This window comes from Carya illinoinensis, chromosome 1 (assembly GCF_018687715.1).
Source record: "Carya illinoinensis cultivar Pawnee chromosome 1, C.illinoinensisPawnee_v1, whole genome shotgun sequence".
Classification (NCBI taxonomy): domain Eukaryota; kingdom Viridiplantae; phylum Streptophyta; class Magnoliopsida; order Fagales; family Juglandaceae; genus Carya; species Carya illinoinensis.
The window spans coordinates 13,372,290-13,392,139 of record NC_056752.1 but is presented as its reverse complement, the minus strand read 5'-3'; the positions used below and the strand labels follow the sequence as shown (position 1 = coordinate 13,392,139).

Sequence of the window (19,850 nt, the reverse complement as noted above, 5' to 3'; positions counted from 1 at the left end):
ATATTTGTGGTAATATTAATTATTTCTCTTATATGTAAAAAGAATAGTTGTCTTGCATGCTGAATCTGCAACTAATCAAAACTCCACAACAAGTAATGTGGAAATTTTTACATAGATTTTGGGTCCACGTTCAGGCTATTTGAGTGGTTTGGGTCGTTGCGTCAAACCTTGTAACTCGTCCTCATCGTTTCGTAATGCCAACACTTCTAGAGCATTATATGAAGTAAGATAAGAGATTGAGGAATTGAGAACAAACTAGCTTGAGTTAGTGGTCCAACAAGTTGACTTGAAGATGTGAATGAAACAAAAAGAAGAGCAACAAGCAGAGTTAGGAGAGAAATGCAACTTTAAATGCAAATGCTTATGTAACAACTCAGACCGCCAAGTGATTAATTTAATTTATAGATAAGATTTTCGATTGTAAGCTTTTATAATATGAAAATTGTTGTTTTATTTAATTGATTTGCATTTTTTAGACTACTTTTATGTTTGCTGAGCATGTACTAATGTATTCTAAGATGTTATTTGTATGTATTCTATTTCTATTAATGGGTTGAAAAAAATAAATATAGTTCGAACAGAAAAAAATCGTTCGAACAGAAAATAAGCGCCAACCATTTGAATGTTATAATCAAGACATTTGAATGTAACGCGTAAACTTCGTTTTAACAACTTTTAGACAAATCAAATGTTACATAACCGTTCAAAGAATACACTAAACATTTGAACGTATTTGAATAGTAAAATGTTCGAACGTCAAAATTGATGTTCAAACTATCAATTATATACGCTCGAACATTGAATTATAAACATCCAAACAATATATGATGTTCAGATTTAAATTTTAACGTGTGAATCAAAGTTATTTACTCGAACAAATAATCTAACCTGTTCGAAGCTCTATTTTGTTGACCAATTTACACCATTCGACCTACTTTCTAGGATAAATAAAACCGTTCCCACAAAAAATTTCCGCTCGGATGCTATCGGATGGTTTTATCCAATTTTGATCCAAAAAAATACTTTTGAGACAAAAATCAAATTTTCTTCCCCAAAAACCTTCCGGGAGAGTGATTATTGATACAAATTTGGGACGCTATTTTTTGTCCCAAAAACTCGTTCGGGACAAAACGAGTAAATTTTGAACAAAAAATTTCCGTTCCAAAAGATACAAACTCATGTTGTAGTTATAGAAACCTGAACACATGGCTGTAAAATTTAAAGATGGAAGTTTCCTTAGTACATGTTACACACCACATACGGCCCATATATAGAAAACGCTTGCGCATGAACAAGGTTCGTGAAAACTAAACTTGCGTGATAATCACTTCAAATGCCATATATACTACTAATTATTAACCTTGATTAGCACTGAAATCTGGCTCAGCAGGCTTCGGTGGCATTAGCTCTGGCACTCTTTGTGGCGCTCTGGTACTGGTGCGTCCACCGTTTGGTCGTCGCAAGGCTCGAAGTAAATGGGCAGCAAACCATAATGCATAAATAGTTGCACCGAGACTTGCCGAGGTCCCAGCTTCATTTGCCAAAGAAAATTGCAGTCTATTTTCAGCATCACGCAAAGTCCTCTCATGTTTCTTCTTAGAGTAGCAATGCCAAGCTGATTGGATAAAACAGGCCGCCCATGTTCTCCATTGTTGGGAGTAGAACCTGACAGTGATATTTGCATAGTCACTAATTATATCAAGGATCATGCACGCAGATGAGGAAGATTATAAGAGTTCAAATTGCGATTATTGTACTTTTTTTATTAAACGCTTCAATATTTGTTCAAGTTATTATAAATAATTCTTGTGACTGACAATGCAACAAAGCAAGAAAAAATCATCATCTTTCTCTGTTTTGATAACGATAGAATAATTATCCAAAAAGTTAATAGGAATGGCTTAAAGCCTTACTTGAAAGTGTTCTGCAACTCCTTGGTGTGAAGTTTCAGAAACTGAGAAGCCACAGTCTTCAAATCCTCCGCCATTAGAGCAAAGGCTTGAACCTCTGTATTTACCTTCACTGTTCTTGTTGAAAGGGGGAATGTGGTCGAGGACTGGTCAAATAGGACCCAAGTAAGAAGCTCTTCTCCACAAAAGTCACCGGCTTTAAGAATAGCAGTGTTGAAAAAACCAATTATTCCACCATTGGTAGTGAAAGTGGTTAGATTTCCTCGCATGATAAAGAGCATCTCGTCCACTGGATCCCCTTCACGAACAATGTAGCTGAATTGTGTGTAAAGTACTGGCTTGAGACGATCAACCAGCGGATCCCATAGTTGTTGATCCATCTTTGCGAACATGGGTACCTTAAAGATAAAATCAACTCGATGAACAATACCTTAGCTAAAGCAAACGACAAAATGATGCACAAAAACAATCAAAGGAAGTATTATTAAAAATAGATTAATACCATTGTAAGATGCACAAGTAAGATTAATTTTTCAAGAGTGACATTTAATTTTTCAAAATTGTCTTTTAGTTTCTCAAGAATGTCCTTTTATTTTTTTAAGAGTAATTTTTGATCATCAAGTAAGATGAGTTTTATGTGTCTATATATAAGCTAATGTATTGTAATCTATTTTCATGAGAGTGATAAACTAAATTTTTCTTAGATAAAAATATCTCACTTCATATGCCAACAAGTGTTACCTTCTTAAGAAGATCAAGGCAAAGATAGCGCTTTATGTCCCTTCTGAGATCCTTAGGAAGGTTACGGAAGAGATTCTCTTCATCCACACCTCTTGTTTCTAGCCACTTGTACTGTTCATATCGTCTAACCCGCTTCCTTAAGTTTTCAGGGAGCATACGTTGGGACATCCACTGTTCCCACTGTTCAACATCAGTCTTCCTTTTTCTCATTTCTTCTATTTTCACTATTGTGGATTGCAGGGATTGCAGATATTTCTATAACAGCACAAGAAACATGATATCACCTTAGTCCATTCTAGAATAATGAGTGTTCGGCAAATAGGTTTTTAGTTGAAATTGAATGGATGGTATTAGAAAGAACAGACGCATATCATCATGTTGTCGTTGGTAACATAGCAGCTAGAACTAGAAGGCTAAAATAGAATACAAGAACTGTTGAGATTAAATACACCTCAAAGGTATTGCCTGAAGATTGATTGAGTATATGTACAAATAATTAAGCATGTAACTTATATTGACGAATTAGCTGGGAATCTGCGTCTGTGTAAAACCATTAGTTGGAAATGTTATCATAATGCTATAACAATAGATTATAATGCTACAACAATAGATTATAGATTGGCAAGAGAATCCATCATGAGGACCAAAGTATTACCTGCATATTGCCTATAAGTAATGAGAATAAGACCAACCCAGCGATGGCTATGGAAACAGCAAAGACTATCTCCCAGAAATATGTACTTGTATCCAAGTTTTGGCCAAGAGAACTGAAAGAACAGGAAGGGTACAAGTCAAAAATGGCTTACTATAAGTTGACAAGATTTGCTTGGAACATACGACGGAAAGCTTTAATAAGAAAATTTTTGTGGCGGCCACCCTCGCTGTGAGATCAATATCGATAGACAAATGATGTAAGGCCCCTCTCTTCCACTTGAGGCCTTCATGTTGAAACAAAAACTTTGACCGGATCTTTTTCAGGATTTATATATTACTAACCTCAGACTACGCAATCCCCACCAAAAGCAGTAAGAAGATTTGTCTAAAAAGTTTTTTGATTCCACCACTCCAGACTTCAAAACTTTAGTAAATATTCCATAGTCGAAGGCCTCATTAGTTGAGTTTCCCTTCTGATCATATGGTTCGACAATACGGCAAAACCGACTAATATTATGCAAATAGCCACGTTCACTACTCTGGTTATCATCACGGCAGTAAAAACCTTTATCTGGACAACCTGTAATGTTACTGCACATTTTTTTCCAGCAGGAAGCCTGTCTTTCTGTGCCAAACAAGTACCAAAAGGCTCCAACTACCTGGTACATACATGGTTCGTTAACAAACAATCTTGGATTAATAGGTTGAAGAACTTGAACCCAGAAAACAAAAATTCATGTAATTTACGTGACTAGCTAGCATGTAGAGGAAAAGATTATAAGCAGCTCCAGTCCATGCTGTCCGAATCAGAATGCCAGAGGTCCTAATTACTTCTACATATTGCGGGTAGATCCGTAAAAGCCTCGGCACATATTGGGAGAAGATTACTAACTTCAACAATTCCTTCGTCACCATTGGCGTTTCCTTTTTCGACGCTAAAAGTACTACCACCTGCAACACGTCAAAATTGTAAGACTTGCACCTTATATATATATATTTATAAAATTTATGTAACAGAGCTATCATAGTAATACAACAGATAACAGATACTTGGAGATTGATTGAATATCACACCCATACCTGTGGGCAGGGAAGGATTGCCAGAATGTCGATAATGAAGTATGTGGACAGATATCTCTTTGCGATTGCCTTAGGATCAACAATCAACTCTCCCCATCCAAACACATGATGACGAGATGAAGGTGGGATAATCCCAGTTCGAAACTGAAAGTATATATGTATTGCATAAAAAGCATCTGTGACTGAACGAAGAACAGAAGCAATAATCTCCAGAGTTTTGTCCGATCCAAAGCTTAAGCATTGCTCCTCCTCATACACCTTCAAAACTGGGGTGTAAAAGAAGAGTGGGTCCAAAGCCACTGATACCACACAAGAAAGCACAAATATTTTGTTCCATGTTTGAACAAATTGATCCTGAGGGTCATGTTGAGTCAACCCAAGTGTGAGTGCAGGTGGTGTATAGTTGCTGCACATGCACCGTTCTCAAATTTGGCATGTTAGGCACCGTTCGGTGCTTTTGTATTGTTAGGCACCTCCCCAAGAATCATGCAGCAAATTGCTGCAACGTAGTGACCTGCTCTCCTATAAATAGGAGAGCTTAAGTGTGCAGAAAACTATCCTCACTAAGGTGAGAGATCAAGGGCAGTGGGAGAGGAGAAAGAAAGAGGGACGTGAGGGAAAATTGAGAATTTGAAGATTTTTTGTAAATCTTGTACAAATTCTATAAAAGAGGCTCCAGTGGATGTAGGCAAGTTGCTGAACCACTCTAAAAATTATTTTGTGTGATTTTCGGACAGGTTAGAAGCACAACAATTGGTATCAGAGCTCTGGTTCGAGCTGTCCGAAAATTCAAGTTACTTAAAATTAATTTTTGACAACTCCAGGGTGTTCCTTGCGTCGAGACGAATCCGTTGCCGCAAACGGAATCGAAAACGGAGGTCGGAAGAGCCTACACGCGCCCCTAGAAGGTCCGCGCGTGCACTGCTGTAATCCACGCGCCCCACGCGCATCGGAGGAGGAAGACGACTGAGATCCACGCGCCCACGCGCTCTCACGCGCGGCAGAGGTTGAAGACGCGTGAGGGACACGCGCTCACGCGACCCCACGCGCCCTACAGAGGCTCGGTGCGTGACTGACACGCGCCTCACGCGCTCCCCACGCGCACAAGCTACTGTGGCACACGCGCCAGACGCCCTACTGCGGCGCGTGTGATACACGCGCCAGAAGGATTTGGACCGTCTGATTTTCAGATCTTTGTTGGGCTAGATCTAAGCCATCCGGAGTCCGATTTCAACGATCAAATAGTGCTTTCCAACTATTTAGATCATTTCGGACTCATCCGTACGGTGGAAATGTTGAGATTCACCATCAATACTGTCGATCTGAACTGTCGATGTGTTGCAGATCATTTTGGGCTAGATCTACGCCGGTTGGAGTTCAATTGTGATGATCAAATAGTGGTGGCAAACTATTTGGATCATTCCGGACTCATCTGTACGATGGGAATGTTGAGATTCGCCATCGGTACAGTCGATCTGAACTGTCGAGCTGTTGCAGATCATTTTGGGCTTGATCGTAGCCAGTTGGAGTTCCATCGCGATGATCAAATAGTGGTGGCAAACTATTTGGATCATTCCCGACTCATCTGTACGGTGGGAATGTTGAGATTCGCCATCGGTACAGTCGATCTGAACTGTCGAGGTGTTGCAGATCATTTTGGGCTTGATCGTAGCCAGTTGGAGTTCCATCGCGATGATCAAATAGTGGTGGCAAACTATTTGGATCATTCCAGACTCATCGGTACGGTGGGAATGTTGAGATTCGCCATCGGTACATTTGATCTGAACCGTCCACGTGTTGCAGATCAGTTGTGGGCTTGATCGTAGCCAGTTGGAGTCATGATGGACTAATTGGTTTTGGGCTTAATTTAAGCCAGTTGAGATCGTGAAATTTGATGGAGCAAATTTCAGATCATTGGACGATGCTGATTAACTTGTTATATCAGCAGGTTTTGGCAGTCATACAACTCATGGAGCATATTGTTATTAAGAGGAGAACCGCATCGGATCTCGTTGTGGCTTTCTTTGAAAAGTCAGTTGCAAATAACAAAGTGCAGATGAAGCTTTGGTGTGGTAGTGTGGATACGTACAGTCTAAGGAGGTTCTGTCTAGGAGATTGGAAATTTTAAGTGTGTCCATTGTGACCCTCCAATCTTTCCTGGGAATTGACTTAGTGAGGTACTATTCATTTCTACGGTAAATTCATTAAAGCAATGTCAGGAAGTAAGGTTTCAAATCTTGTCAGATTTGAGGTGGAGAAACGGTTCAATTTCAGATAAGGCAGAAGGTACTATTGTTGCCCAATAGCATTTGGCGTTGTGGTCAAAAGGTTGGGAGGTCATGAGAATGGCTATGAGTAATTCTGCAAAGAAGTCAAAGTTAAAGTTTCTCAATGTAAGAGATCTTATCCTGGATGAGGAAGTGCGCAGAAGAGATTCTGGCAAGATTTCGAGTTGTTGGTCCTGAATGTTGATTGTAAGGACAGAGGCAAGTCAAGATCTGGACAACAGATGACTCGCTAGAAATTGTGGCAAGACAGGCCACAAGAGACTGTTAAAATCAGGAGAAAATTCAGAATGATGCTGTGAATATGGTGACTGAAGAAATACATGGCGTTGCATTTCTTGCAGTGCACAATGCTGTTAAAGACAGCTTGAAGACAGCAGTCATTCAGTAGTGTTTTCTCAAAGGCGTTAAAGGGCAAATCAATCCCTGAAGTCAACAGTGATACTAGCGACTGGTGAAACGACTAGTACAAGGAGCAGTTTCGGCAAGTGGCTCCAAGTCAGTAAATGGAGATACTGGTATTGATGCTAATGTTGTGTCTCTCTCCATGAAAAAAAAAAGAGACATGTATATCCTCATGGCATGAGTTACCATGATAGAGGATGTGTTAATGTTAGCAGGTCCACAAGTTTACACACAGGCATTGGTTTGGCATTAATGCAAGGTGTGTGGTGGAAATTCATGTCGATGGCTGATGAACTTCCAGGAGAGCCAAATGTGGAAGTTACACCATAGTTTTCAGCAAGGTTATTTTCGACATGGGCCGAAGTGAAATGCTTGGAATTAGTTTATTCTGAGTGGATATGCTTTTATGGTGAAGCATGATAGCGGGAGCTATGAAGATCTTCATTAAGGTGGAGCTTGGCTGTGGGACCAGTCAAAGTCACAAGGTGGAGATTGTTGCTATTGTTGCCAATAGCATTTGGTGTTGGAAGGTCACGAATGATTAATTGGTCTTGGCTAGTGGTAATTGTCGTGTGAATTAGATGAGAAAGTAAAAGGAACCCAGTTTTACTTTTCTAAAGAAATCTCCCTAGATCACGACATGAAGTACATGTGAGAGATGAGAACAAAACGTCAAATGTTCCAGGGATATCTACACCTAAAGAACTGCCAAGACGATCAGACCTCCATGGTGGTTACTACCTTAAAATGTATCCTGCTGAATGAAGGTAGTGAATTACGGTATGAAGAAAAATCTTGCAAGAAGGGAGATTATGCAAGTCGGAGACTGCACACAAGATGGACACATGCGACTGAAGATAGCAGCAGGATGAAGCGTCAGTCACCCAGATCAGAGATGGAGACCTCAGCAACAGGTTCTCTGATATGTGTCAAGGTCCGTGCGAGACTATTGATTCCCAATGCAGTGGGAAATGTGTTGCCCTATGTAGATGTGTTGATTAAGGGCACTGTACGTGATAAACTAAAGTTATGCATCACTTTAGTTAGTCTTCTGACTTGAAGACATGAGCTGTAAAATTGTATAAGGGATCATGCTGGAGATAGAGCTCGGCATGTTGAGAACCAGTCTCCAAGTTGGAGATTGGTGTGATTGTAGGATTATAGAGCCTGGTTTGAAAGCTGTAAAGGCACCAAGCAGATTGTTCGCTCGGATGTGGCTAGAGCGAAGCAGATTGTTCGCTCGGATGAGCCTAGAGCGAAGCTCAGTTTGCTCAAGGTGTACATGAGTGCGAACTCATAGACTCGAGCAAAAGAAGAATCCTAGAGAGTTGAGATTGTGCAATTGAGCACTGGTAAATCTCCTCTGAAGAAAATCCCTTGCAAGCTCCATGGATGTAGACGATGCTAATGCATTTGAAGATGCATTTGGAGAAGCATTTGGACATCCATTTGAAGACGTACCTGCAGATGCATTGGAGCGTATTCGATAGCAGAAATCTCTCATGTCAAAGAAAGAGGTGTATTCATTTGAAGAATGAATCAGTTTGCAAGCAGCCTGGTGTGGCACACTTGGGTGGAGGGGGTGATTGTTGAGTCAACCCAAGTGTGAGTGCAGGTGGTGTATAGTTGCTGCACATGCACCGTTCTCAAATTTGGCATGTTAGGCACCGTTTGGTGCTTTTGTATTGTTAGGCACCTCCAAGGCACCTCCCCAAGAATCATGCAGCAAATTGCTGCAACGTAGTGACCTGCTCTCCTATAAATAGGAGAGCTTAAGTGTGCAGAAAACTATCCTCACTAAGGTGAGAGATCAAGGGCAGTGGGAGAGGAGAAAGAAAGAGGGACGTGAGGGAAAATTGAGAATTTGAAGATTTTTTGTAAATCTTGTACAAATTCTATAAAAGAGGCTCCAGTGGATGTAGGCAAGTTGCTGAACCACTTTAAAATTATTTTGTGTGATTTTCGGACAGGTTAGAAGCACAACAGGTCAAAGATTTTAGTCTTCTTAAAAACTCTGCCAAATGTGGGTCTAGAACTGTTTCTTGCATTTTTTCGATCGTTCGTGGAATGTTGATGCTCAAAACTGGAAGATTTCTCCGAACTCCAACTTTGAAACCTGGAAGAAAGCATTTAAAGTGTCAAATTCCAAACCAGAGGAAACCGAGCAAATAAATGGAGACTGTTGGGGGAAGTACTCGGGCTTCAACAAAACTAACCTCATAAAATTATTTCGCCTGGAATCCATTCCTGCGGCCAATTAGAACTCCAATAGAAAGAGCCCAACTCGTTATTTTGACACGGTTTTAGTTACAGATGTCAAAAACTGAAATCCAGGCCCTGTAGAAGTAGAAGTTCAGATTCGATATTCTCTACAATGGAATTACAGAATGTCCTATGCTACGTAATGTGAAAGCCAAACAATATGAGGAAGAAATGTGATATTATAGCAATTTATGACTAATATTTATCACTTTTCCGAGCAGGGACTAGTCAACTCTGAAAAGAAGCGACAACTTTAAATGCGTAACACGATTTGATCACTTTCTACCACTCTTAATCCCCTTTTTACAGTCAGAAGTAGAGATTAATTGGAATTCAAGACTTTGGTAATTTAGAGACAACATGATAAACGATCAAAATGTAAAGCAAATTTCTCGACTTGAGTAGTGGTGATAAAAAGACAAGAAGAAAATAAAAAGCCGATATAAGCTGATCTGTTTGGTTGCAGAGAGAAAAAATGAGGCACTAGATATAATTGTCCTTTACTAGTATGGTTTCATCCTTGATCAAGAAAAGCACTCAAATATCAACTTTCTGTTTTGTTGCTGAGTAGAGTGAACGGAAATACAAGAAGACGAAAACATTTGTACTGTTATCTACTGATTTTGTCGGCGGTCCAGAAAGGGAAAAATAAAAAATGAAACAAAAAATAAAAGCCAACCATATCTACGAAGCGAAACTGGTGAAGCAAACTCAATATCAGTGGAAAGGGTCTTGTTCTCTGGGGTTAGTATTCTTTTATTTTCTTTTCTAACCGTTTCTTATCTACCAAACAAAAACTGAAACAGAGAGTGAACGAAAATGCATAGAACTGAGCATATTTGGAGTTCCTTACATCTGTATTGCTTGCATGGATGCTGAGAAACAATAAGAATGGTCTTCGGTATTTGCAGAAGTTCCGTGAAGAAGAAGGCAGAGAGCACGGAAGAAATTTCGCGCGAGCGATGACTCTGAAGTCAGCTAGTCACCAAAGTGATCCTCCATGCAATTGAGTTATGTAACTTTGTGGTGGCCGTGGCGCCTACGTGGTTCTACTTTATCCGAATCTCAAACCTCACACTCACTATTATTTGTTTTTTTTATAAATTAATTTATTTTTAATATCATATTCTTGATTAATTATCCATATGAATGTGACTTTACTTTCTAGTCTTCTTTTCTTTATTGTTTTAAGAGTAATCTTACAATATATAAATTCAGCACACTTCTTTTACAAAAGTGTAATATATTACTAAAAAATTAATTTTTTTCATATAAATTTCAAATTTATTCACATTTTTTATAAACAGTATGCGAGACTTGTATACGACTGTAAATATTATTTTTCTTTTTTTAATTGCTTGTTTTAGGTCTCGTTTAGTTATATAGATAAGATAAGATGAAAGTTACAAATTAAATAAATATTGTTCGAATATTACTTCTTAATATTATTTTTATTTTGAGATTTGAAGAAGTTGAATTGTTTTTGTATTTTTTTTAGAAAAATTATAATGATTAGATAAGATGAGATTGCTTGTAAAAACAAACCAAGCCTTAGTCAGTTTATTCTCTTAAAAATATTATATATATATATATATATAAATATATATATTTATGATTTCTCTCTCTGTTTTTTTAAAAGGAGGAATATTTTTTTTTATACCTACAAAGAGGGGATATACAATTGAATTACAAGAGAGATATTTTGATTGGGGGCGTTTGAGAAAGTTTTTTTTTTTTTTTTTTTCAAATGAAACTTTGATTCATTAAACTGTCATAACAATATAAGATTTATCCAATATGACAACGGGGAGGACCTCATCTAGTACCTCCTCCATCCATACACACTCGGTGCCTAAGGATAAAGCCAATTTTGCAGCTGCATGTGCTGCTTTGTTACCATCTCTACCTGAGAAAAACACAGACCAATTTGGCTATGCAGACAAAGCAGATTTGATGTCCTCTATAACTTACCCATCCCAGGATAAATTGTGTGAAGTAGAGCTGACCGCATCCACGACTGCCTTTGCATCTCCTTCCAGTTGCACCTGTCTTAGACCCAGTTCACTGCACAACAGAACAGCACGCAACATAGCCCAGCTTTCAGCTACATTGGCTGACCTAACTGCTTGTTTTGGGGCAGCAGCAACCGCTTGGACATCCCCCCTGAAATCCCTCACTACAATGCCAATCCCCATCCTTCCCTGTTTAGTGTCCAAGGCTGCATCAACATTAACTTCACACAGTTGGGCCTTGGGGGTCTCCAAGTACTTCTCATCAGTCCATCTATTGTCCTTTCTTGACTCTCCCTAGACTTTTCTTGAGCCAATTTAGTATCCTCCAAAAGACTAATTCCATTCACAGGCTCCTAACAAAAACAGGCCTCTCAACTCAGGATCCTCAAACTATTTGCCAAACCCTGCTATACTTTTTCACAGAATTGTTCACATCCTCCCAACCTTCAGGCATCGATGACTGTCTAAGACCTCTGTAGAAGGTCATTATAGAAGACATGTTTTCTTCCCTTTCTGTAACCTTCACAGAAATTGAAGTCAAAGAAGCAGTCTTTAGCATGAATCCTCTCGGATCCCCTGGGCTGATGGTTTCCCTGCATTGTTTTTTCAGAAATACTGGGACATAGTGGGCAACAGTGTTTCTAAGGCATCCCTTGAGGTCCTAAATGGAGGCAAGTGGAACAACACCCTAAATGAGACACTCATAGCTCTCATCCCAAAGAAGCATAACCCAAGCCTTGTTACATATTTCGGACTAATAAGTTTATACAATGTTCTTTACAAGATCATTGCAAAAGCCTTGGCTAATAGGCTTAAAAAAAATCCTCCCTACCATCATATCCCATACTCAAACAGCATTTGTACCTGGAAGGCTCATAACAGATAGTATCATTGTAGCTTTCGAGTCGTTACACACTATGAAGGCTAGATTGAAAGAAAAGGAGGGGTATATGGCTTTAAAACTCGACATGAGCAAAGCCTATGACAGAATTGAGTGGGTTTTTTCTGAAATCTGTTATGAAGAAGATGGGGTTTCCAGTTACCTAGATAGAGCTAGTGATGAAGTGTGTCTCCTCAGTTTCTTATTCTCTCATTGTGAATGGGGAACCTCAACCCTCTTTCTGGCCTACCAGAGGCCTAAGGCAAGGTGACCCCTCTCACCCTACCTATTCATCATATGCACAGAAGCTCTAAGCTACTTGCTAAACCATGCTGCAAAGAATCACCTGATCACAGGCCTACCAATCAGGAAAAATCACCTGCACATTAACCATTTATTTTTTTGCAGATGACTCTCTCCTTTTTTGCAAAGCTAATTCAATTGAGTGGAGCCAATTGTACTCCCTATTGGAATCCTATGAGAAAGCTTCTGGCCAGAGACTCAATAAAGACAAGACCTCCATCTTTTTCAGCTCAAACACTAGAGAACAGACCAGGGACATTGTCACAAGAATTGCTAGAATTCGTGGAACCAGTTCTTATGAGAAGTATCTGGGACTACCAGCACTAGTAGGAAGGGCCAGGTCCCAGTCATTCAAAGGCATTCTAGACAGAGTTCAAGCAAAACTGAACAGTTGGAAGACGGAGCTACTTTCTCAAGTAGGCGAGGAAACCTTAATCAAGGCAGTCATTCAGGCCATTCCAACCTACAGCATGGGTATTTTCAAGCTCCCAAGGCAGCTTCTCAACAAGCAAGTAAGAGGTTTCTGGTGGGGCCAACAGGAAAAGGAACATAAAATTCACTGGGTCTCATGGAAACAGATGGTTAAGTCTAAAAAGTCAGGAGGGTTGGGTGTAAGGGATTTTGAACTCTTCAATAGTGCTCTCCTTGCAAAACAAGGATGGAGGATCATCTCCTCTCCTAGTTCTCTTGCTCCCATGGTCTTTAGAACAAAGTACTTCAAGTGTAGCACCTTCCTGGATGCAAAGAGAGGGAATAACTCCTCTTTCCTTTGGCAGAGTTTCGTCTCTGCTAGTTCTCTGCTGAAGGAAGGACTTGTGTGGCGTGTTTGTGATGGACAATCTATAGAAATCTGGAATGACAAGTGGCTCCTTCAACCGTCAACCTTTAAGCCACAGAGTTCAATCAGGTTTCTACCTTCAGACTCAAAAGTGGCCATGCTCATTGATAAGACCACTAACCAATGGAACTACCCACTGGTTGAAGCTGTTTTTGACAGTACAGAAGCTGATTTTGTCAAGAGGATCCCCCTCAGTCCCTATCCCACCTCTAATAGAATGCTATGGAGAGGCACTACTATTGGTGTATTCACTGTCAAGTCAGCATATTATCTGATATCAGAGATGGAAAACCAAAAGTAAGGCCAATCTTCTACAGCTGTGAAAGAAGACTTAACTTGGTCAACCATATGGCAACTCAGTGTACCAATGGCAACCAAGAATTTCCTGTGGAGGGCCTGCCTGGAAGCCATCCCCACCAAGGTCAAACTTCACCAAAGGAAAGTTGCTGATGAAGACTCCTGCCCCATTTGCAAGCTCCATCCCGAGACAGTAGCACATGCTCTTTGGGAGTGTCCCTCTGCCCAGGATGTGTGGAACCAGTGCAGTAAGAAGATCCAAAAGTCTAGCTTTCCTTGCCGTTCTTTCAAGACTCTACTAGAAGCGTGCCTTAGTACCTTTGAAGAAGAAGAGATGGTTGAATTTGCCCTCACGGCTTGGAAAATTTGGAAAAGAAGGAATGAAGTTATTTTCAGCAACACCCTCTCTCACCCAAGATCCATCAATCAAAGTGTCAAACTTCTCATAGTAGACCTTAACCAAATGCACCAACCTGCCCAGAAGTACTCCTCTCCCTCAAATGTCCATCTTACTTGGGAAGCTCCCCCACAAGGGAAGCTAAAAGTTAACTAGGATGTAGGCTTGGATAAAACAAGTTGCAAGGTTGGAGTTGGGGCAGTGGTAAGAGATGAGGAAGGGAAGGTTCTAGCCACCATGAGAATGAGTCATACTCTCTACCCCGACCCTTTTCTAATTGAGGCTTATGCTGCCCTCCAAGCATCTATTTTCCTAAAAACTCTAGGGTGGCAGAATGTGGTTATGGAGGGTGATTCCCTACAGGTAGTCAACTACCTAAAGTCCCAAGCCGAAACAGATTCTTATGCAGGGGTTTTGATCAAAGCTACAAAAGCAACCTTAGACTCTTTCACTGTGTGGATAGCAAGCCATGTAAAGAGGACTTGTAATTCTGTAGCACACGCTCTGTGTCAAGATGCATTAAGCATCAGTGATAGCATTACTATGGTAGATACTATTCCTTTTTGTATTCGAAACTTATTGATATGAATGAAAATTAGATATTTTCTCTCAAAAAAAAATAAATAAATAAAGGCACCCCGATATTCCGAGAAGGTAGGCCTATTGACGTACCATCTTCCAGCTTGGACCATCTGAGTGCTTTAACCCAGAAAGCAACAAGACTGGCATTGATGGTGACTCATTGAGAAGAATAAAAAGAAACTTTTCCAAAAAATAGTAATTAAGGGGGAAAAAAAAAAAAAAAAGGCATTTAGATTTAACTTACCTAAAAGAAGAATAGAAATGGATTAAGATAAGACCGAACGAGAGGGACCCTTTACCCTCAGATTTTGATTTATTTTTTATTTTTTTAAAGCATAGCATAAATGTTTCTATTATATGTAATGTCTATAAGTCTCCAGTTGATTTACGCAGACGTAGAATAAGGATTATTACGCACAATCTTCCATCTCTCTACCACCCTTTGATCCCATATCACCATGATGCCTCCCGAGGCTCAATTGGATGGCAAATGAAGTTACCCTACATGACTACATCCCACAAACTTCTAACTGTATTTAAAGCTATGTAATATATATTGACAAATTTTTAAAGGTTCTATTTATTGTTTAATGATTCAGCTTATGTAACGAACTTTTTTATCCTTTTTCCGCGAAATGCCGATAGTAAGCAACTTAGTTATATATGTTATTTCATATTTAATCAAATTTTCAGTTCCTGTGCATCAAGCAAATACGCAACAAGTTGAAGATACATTATGGGCTCGTTTGTACACTAGTATCTCAGAATTTTGTAAATAGTTGTGAAATGATCTAAATTAAAATGTTTTATTGTATTTTGGGAAATGAGAGAGAGAGTTAAATAAAAAAAATTATGAAGTTAAAAAATTGTCTAAATATAATTTTTTAATATTATATTTGTTTTGAAGTTTGAAATAGTTGTATTGATTTTTGTGTTTTATTTTAAAGTTTGTAAAAATTGTAATGATTAGATAAGGATTAGATGAAAAAGTTGTGAAATTGAAAAGTGTTTTGTGTTTAAGAGATATTTGAAAAGGAAATTGTGAAAAGTTCAGAGAATTTCTCATTTTAGCTCATTACTCAAACAAGCCCTAAAACTCCATATCTCTATGTTGTAATTGCAGGATTGAGAATGACAAAGTCGGAACCTATTCCATCACACAGAGCTTCAACAAGCAGGAAAACTGGACCAAAGCTCTCAAGTACACCCTCTGCGATTTGAAATGGGCTCTTTACTGGTTTATAGGGAACACAAACTTCCAGCCTCTTACCTCAGTGGCATCTTCTCATGCCGATGTTCCAGATGTAGGTTCTTTGTACATAAAGCGTGGTACTGACCCCCAAGCCTGAATTCTTTAGACCGATCAAACCCATCACACCAAATGAAGTTTACTCCACATGCTGACTTGTAAATAAAAGTTAACTTTAAATATTGTGCAGTTAAAATCATTGATTTTGTCCTGTTACGCGTTCATGTAGCATTAATTGGAAAGCAGAAGTTTCTATGTTGTTATGGAATTGCTTCTTGAGTTGTAAATATCTTAAGATACTATAGATTGAGATCAAATAGGACTGATCACAGTCCATTTAATGCCCACTTACTTCAGTATCTTGCTGCAACGTACTGATCATGATGATCCTCAACATAGCCTGGCAATGCAATATATGCCACTTTGTACCTAATCTATGCATGAGCCCGTAGTCCTATCCAGGTTTCATGTATGAGACCAGAGACCGTGACCATTTTTCTTCCTGAATATTTTAGATAATTTCATGATATATCCAAACTTGGACGTTGATTTTAACTTAATTCCATTTTCCAGTGGAACTAGAGTGAGTTCTACTTACACTTGAGCGAACACACCCTCTATTTGGTTCTCAAACAGTTTCAAGGTATTCTCAAATATTTCATTTTTAAATATTATTTAAATGCAAAATATTTTTTAATTTCAAATCTCCAATTTTTATATTTAATCATTACAATTTTTTCAAACTTCACACAAAACAAAAAACAATACACAATTATCAAATTTTTAAATAAAAATAATATTAAATTTTTTTATTCAAATACTTTTTGAACTTTAGGATATTTTGATTAATTTTTTTTTTATCTCATTTATCAAAACACAAAAAAATATTCTAACTTAAATTATTTTACTACTATTCACAAATTATTTCACCATCATTTACAAGTCTTATCAAATATTCTTAATATCCAAATGAGCACTAAAAAGCTAGACATAAACACCTAGACCGAAAAAGAAATCTACATAAGAGAGACACTATTTGCAAGTTCAATCACATCACGTATGAACAAGTTATACTATGAATTTATTTTATAGTGATAAGATGTGAGCCTATATTTTTGGCATATGTATAGGTATTTAAGTGCAACAACTGATAACTGGTTCACTTTCTCTTAACCTTTAAAGAATAACCAATTGCCAAAATCATATGTAGGAGGCTTGCAATATAGTCTTCCCTCTTTTTTCTCTCCAGAGGAAGGATGAGGTGAAGTGTTGGGTCCACCAAGATTCTAACATAATTAGAGGTGGTTGTGAGGTGAAGTGGCTTACCATAAGTCCATAACCAATATTTTCGTCGTTATTGGTGATTGGATTCGGCAGAGACGACAGAGAGTTTAAGGTGGAGAAGGATGAACGAAATAGAGGAGCAGTGGGAGAGACTGAGGTTAACGGAAGAGGAAGCTCTGACTATAGAGCTTGGAGACAACATATCGGAGGACCTGAATTTCAAAGGAGAACGAAGTTTGGGTGGAAATGTATGGGTGGAGAGGAGTATTAGTCAAGCATTGATTGAATCTACGATGGCCAAAATGTGGAGGATAAGAGATCTAAGTTTCAAGAGGTGAGAATGAATACATTTGTGATGATTTTTGCCAATCAAGCTGATAAGTAGCGTATTCTGGATGGAAGGCCATGGCTCTTTGATAACTAATTGTTTGTGATTTTGCAGTTTGATGGATATACACCATCACAGAGAATGAATTTCAAACGAGAAAGATTCTAGGTTCAGAAGCATGACTCACCATTGGTGTACATGAACAGGGAATGAGGGGAGCTCATAGGAGCCACCATTAGCAGAGTAGAGGAGGTGGATATGCAGGAAGATAAGAGTGGATGAGGAAAATTTTCAAGGGTTTTAATAGATAATGATTTATCAAAACCTTTGGTGAGAGGAAGAACCATAATAATTAAAGGGAAGGCTCACTGGATACCCCTCAGGTATGAGAAGTTAACACATTTTTGTTTTAGTTGTGGCTGTATTACACATGGTGTTACAACTTGTAAGGGGAAAGAGGAGAGAGGGGGCTCAATTTGGAGTTTGGTTGAGAGTAGGGGCAAGAGCAAAAAACAAAGAGCTTTTTAGAAGCTCGGATTGGGGCCATAAAATACACACAGAGGTGACGAGAGGAGAGGAAGGGTGACAAAATAGTAAATGACTTGTTGCAGAAGGAGATGGATGTGCAGAGGGGAGAAGATGTAGGAGAAGCATTTGTCCAAGAGTTTGAGATGAGAAGAAAGGAGATAAAGGGAGTACGCAGTAAAGAGTAAAAAAAATAAGGGGGATAGAAACAACATAGTGGAAAAGGGTAGCATGATAACGAAGAAGATGTGGTAGAGAAAGGTGGGGAGGTACTAATTTTGAGAACCTCATAATGTGCATCTTGGGTTGGCAACATATGGATTTAATTACGTTTGAAAATATGAGTACTTCATATAGTACTTGGCCAATTGTACTTATGTTGTACAATTTATTACCATAGAAGTGTATGAATGATCCATATTTTATGATGAGTTTGCTCATTTCTGGTCCTAGATCACCATGAAATGATATAGACGTATATTTACAACTATTGATTGTTGAGTTCAAAGATTTATGGGAGAATGAGGTCAACACATTTGATGCATAAACGGATACTTCATTCAAGATGCATACTGTAGTCTTATGGAAAATAAATGATTTTCTCGTATATGAAAACTTGTCAAGTTTGAGTACTAAGGGAAAAATGACGTGTTTGACATGTAACAAACAGACACAATCTAAGTGGCTTACGTATGGGATGAAACTATGCTTTATGGGTAATCATCGCTATTTACTTGTTGACCATAGATGATGTGGAAACTCTAAAATATTTGATGGGATTGTTGAACGGGTGCACCCTCCACCATATATGTATGGGCAGGATGTACTTGTACAATTGGTGCATGTCAGTAGTAATGAGTTAGATAAAAAATAACGTAAGTAAAAGCAAACTAAGAATGAGTTGAATTAGATAAAGAAGAGCATATTATTTGAATTCCCGTACTGGTCAATGTTAAAATTGCGACATAGTCTCAACGTTATGCATATTGAGAAAAATATATGTGAATCCATGTTGGGAACATTGATGTTAATTGAAAGCAAGAATACGTTAAACTCGAGGAAGGATTTGAAACAGTTGGGAATCAAACAAGAAATGCACTTACAACAGAATGGTTTGTCTGTCTATATTCCAATTGTTTGGTATGCATTGTTAAGGAATGAAAGGATTAACTTTTGTGAGTGGTTAATGAAAATTAAATTACCAAAAGGTTATGCCTCGAATCTAACAAGGTATGTGCAGACAAATGATTGGAAAGTTACTGGATTAATATGCCATAATTGTTATGTATTTTTACAACGTATGTAGCCAGTTAGTATTCGTGGGTAGTTTATGAGAGATTTATGCATGGCTTTGAATGAGCTATGTGTATTTTTTAAAGATTTATGTGCTAGAACATTGAATATAGAAGCTTTGGAACGTATGGAATGAGAAATTGCTATAATATTGTATAAGCTAGAGAGTATTTATCCACTGTCGTTTTTTGATATCATGGTTCACTTAGTCGTTTATTTGCCACATTAGGCTCGACTTGGAGGACTAGCCCAGTATAGATGGATGTATCTTATTGAAAGATTCCTTGTGAAGTTAAAATGCATAGTGGGCAACTAGAATCGCCCAAAAAGGTCAATTGCAGAAGTATATATTGACGATAAGTGGTATACATTTTGTTCAAGGCACTTCCATGGAGTTGACATGAGGTTTGACCAGTCAAAAAGAAACTTTGATGTCGACCAAGCAAGACAAAAAAATGTTATTTATATATTTTCCAAATACGTATGTTCACTTGATGCAGAGTATGGTTATGATTTGTCTAGAAG

The 19,850-nt window shown here is 38.5% G+C and overlaps 1 protein-coding gene and 1 long non-coding RNA gene across 3 annotated transcripts; one reads left to right on the top strand and one right to left on the bottom strand.

Moving 5' to 3' along the window:
- Positions 1-1,187: 1,187 nt before the first annotated feature.
- On the bottom strand, positions 1,188-10,333 carry LOC122311223 (cyclic nucleotide-gated ion channel 1-like). Of its 2 annotated transcripts, XM_043125678.1 has the most exons (10): positions 10,191-10,333; positions 9,292-9,412; positions 8,783-9,191; positions 4,386-4,858; positions 4,053-4,256; positions 3,648-3,964; positions 3,307-3,418; positions 2,652-2,906; positions 1,914-2,308; positions 1,188-1,665 (listed from the first exon to the last, which is right to left on the bottom strand). In XM_043125678.1, the coding sequence occupies exons 4-10, from the start codon at positions 4,797-4,799 to the stop codon at positions 1,356-1,358; spliced, it is 2,007 nt and encodes a 668-aa protein (XP_042981612.1). In that variant the 5' UTR covers positions 4,800-4,858; positions 8,783-9,191; positions 9,292-9,412; positions 10,191-10,333; the 3' UTR covers positions 1,188-1,355. The 2 variants fall into 2 exon arrangements, with proteins under 2 accessions (XP_042981612.1, XP_042981621.1); XM_043125687.1 differs by lacking the exon at positions 10,191-10,333 and having other exon boundaries at positions 9,292-9,523.
- On the top strand, positions 9,962-10,515 carry LOC122311236. The gene is made up of 2 exons (XR_006242746.1): positions 9,962-10,081; positions 10,249-10,515. It is a non-coding gene; the product is annotated as an uncharacterized LOC122311236 (long non-coding RNA).
- The last annotated feature ends 9,335 nt before the right edge of the window (positions 10,516-19,850 follow it).

Bases quoted from the DNA above. Each gene is read 5' to 3' on its own strand.
- LOC122311223 (XM_043125678.1), bottom strand. From the start codon at position 4,799: ATGTGCAGCAACTATACACCACCTGCACTCACACTTGGGTTGACTCAA. The intron at 4,257-4,385 runs GTATGGGTGTGA...GACGTGTTGCAG, and splicing joins CAATCCTTCCCTGCCCACAG to GTGGTAGTACTTTTAGCGTC. The intron at 2,309-2,651 runs GTAACACTTGTT...TTTATCTTTAAG, and splicing joins GCCTTGATCTTCTTAAGAAG to GTACCCATGTTCGCAAAGAT.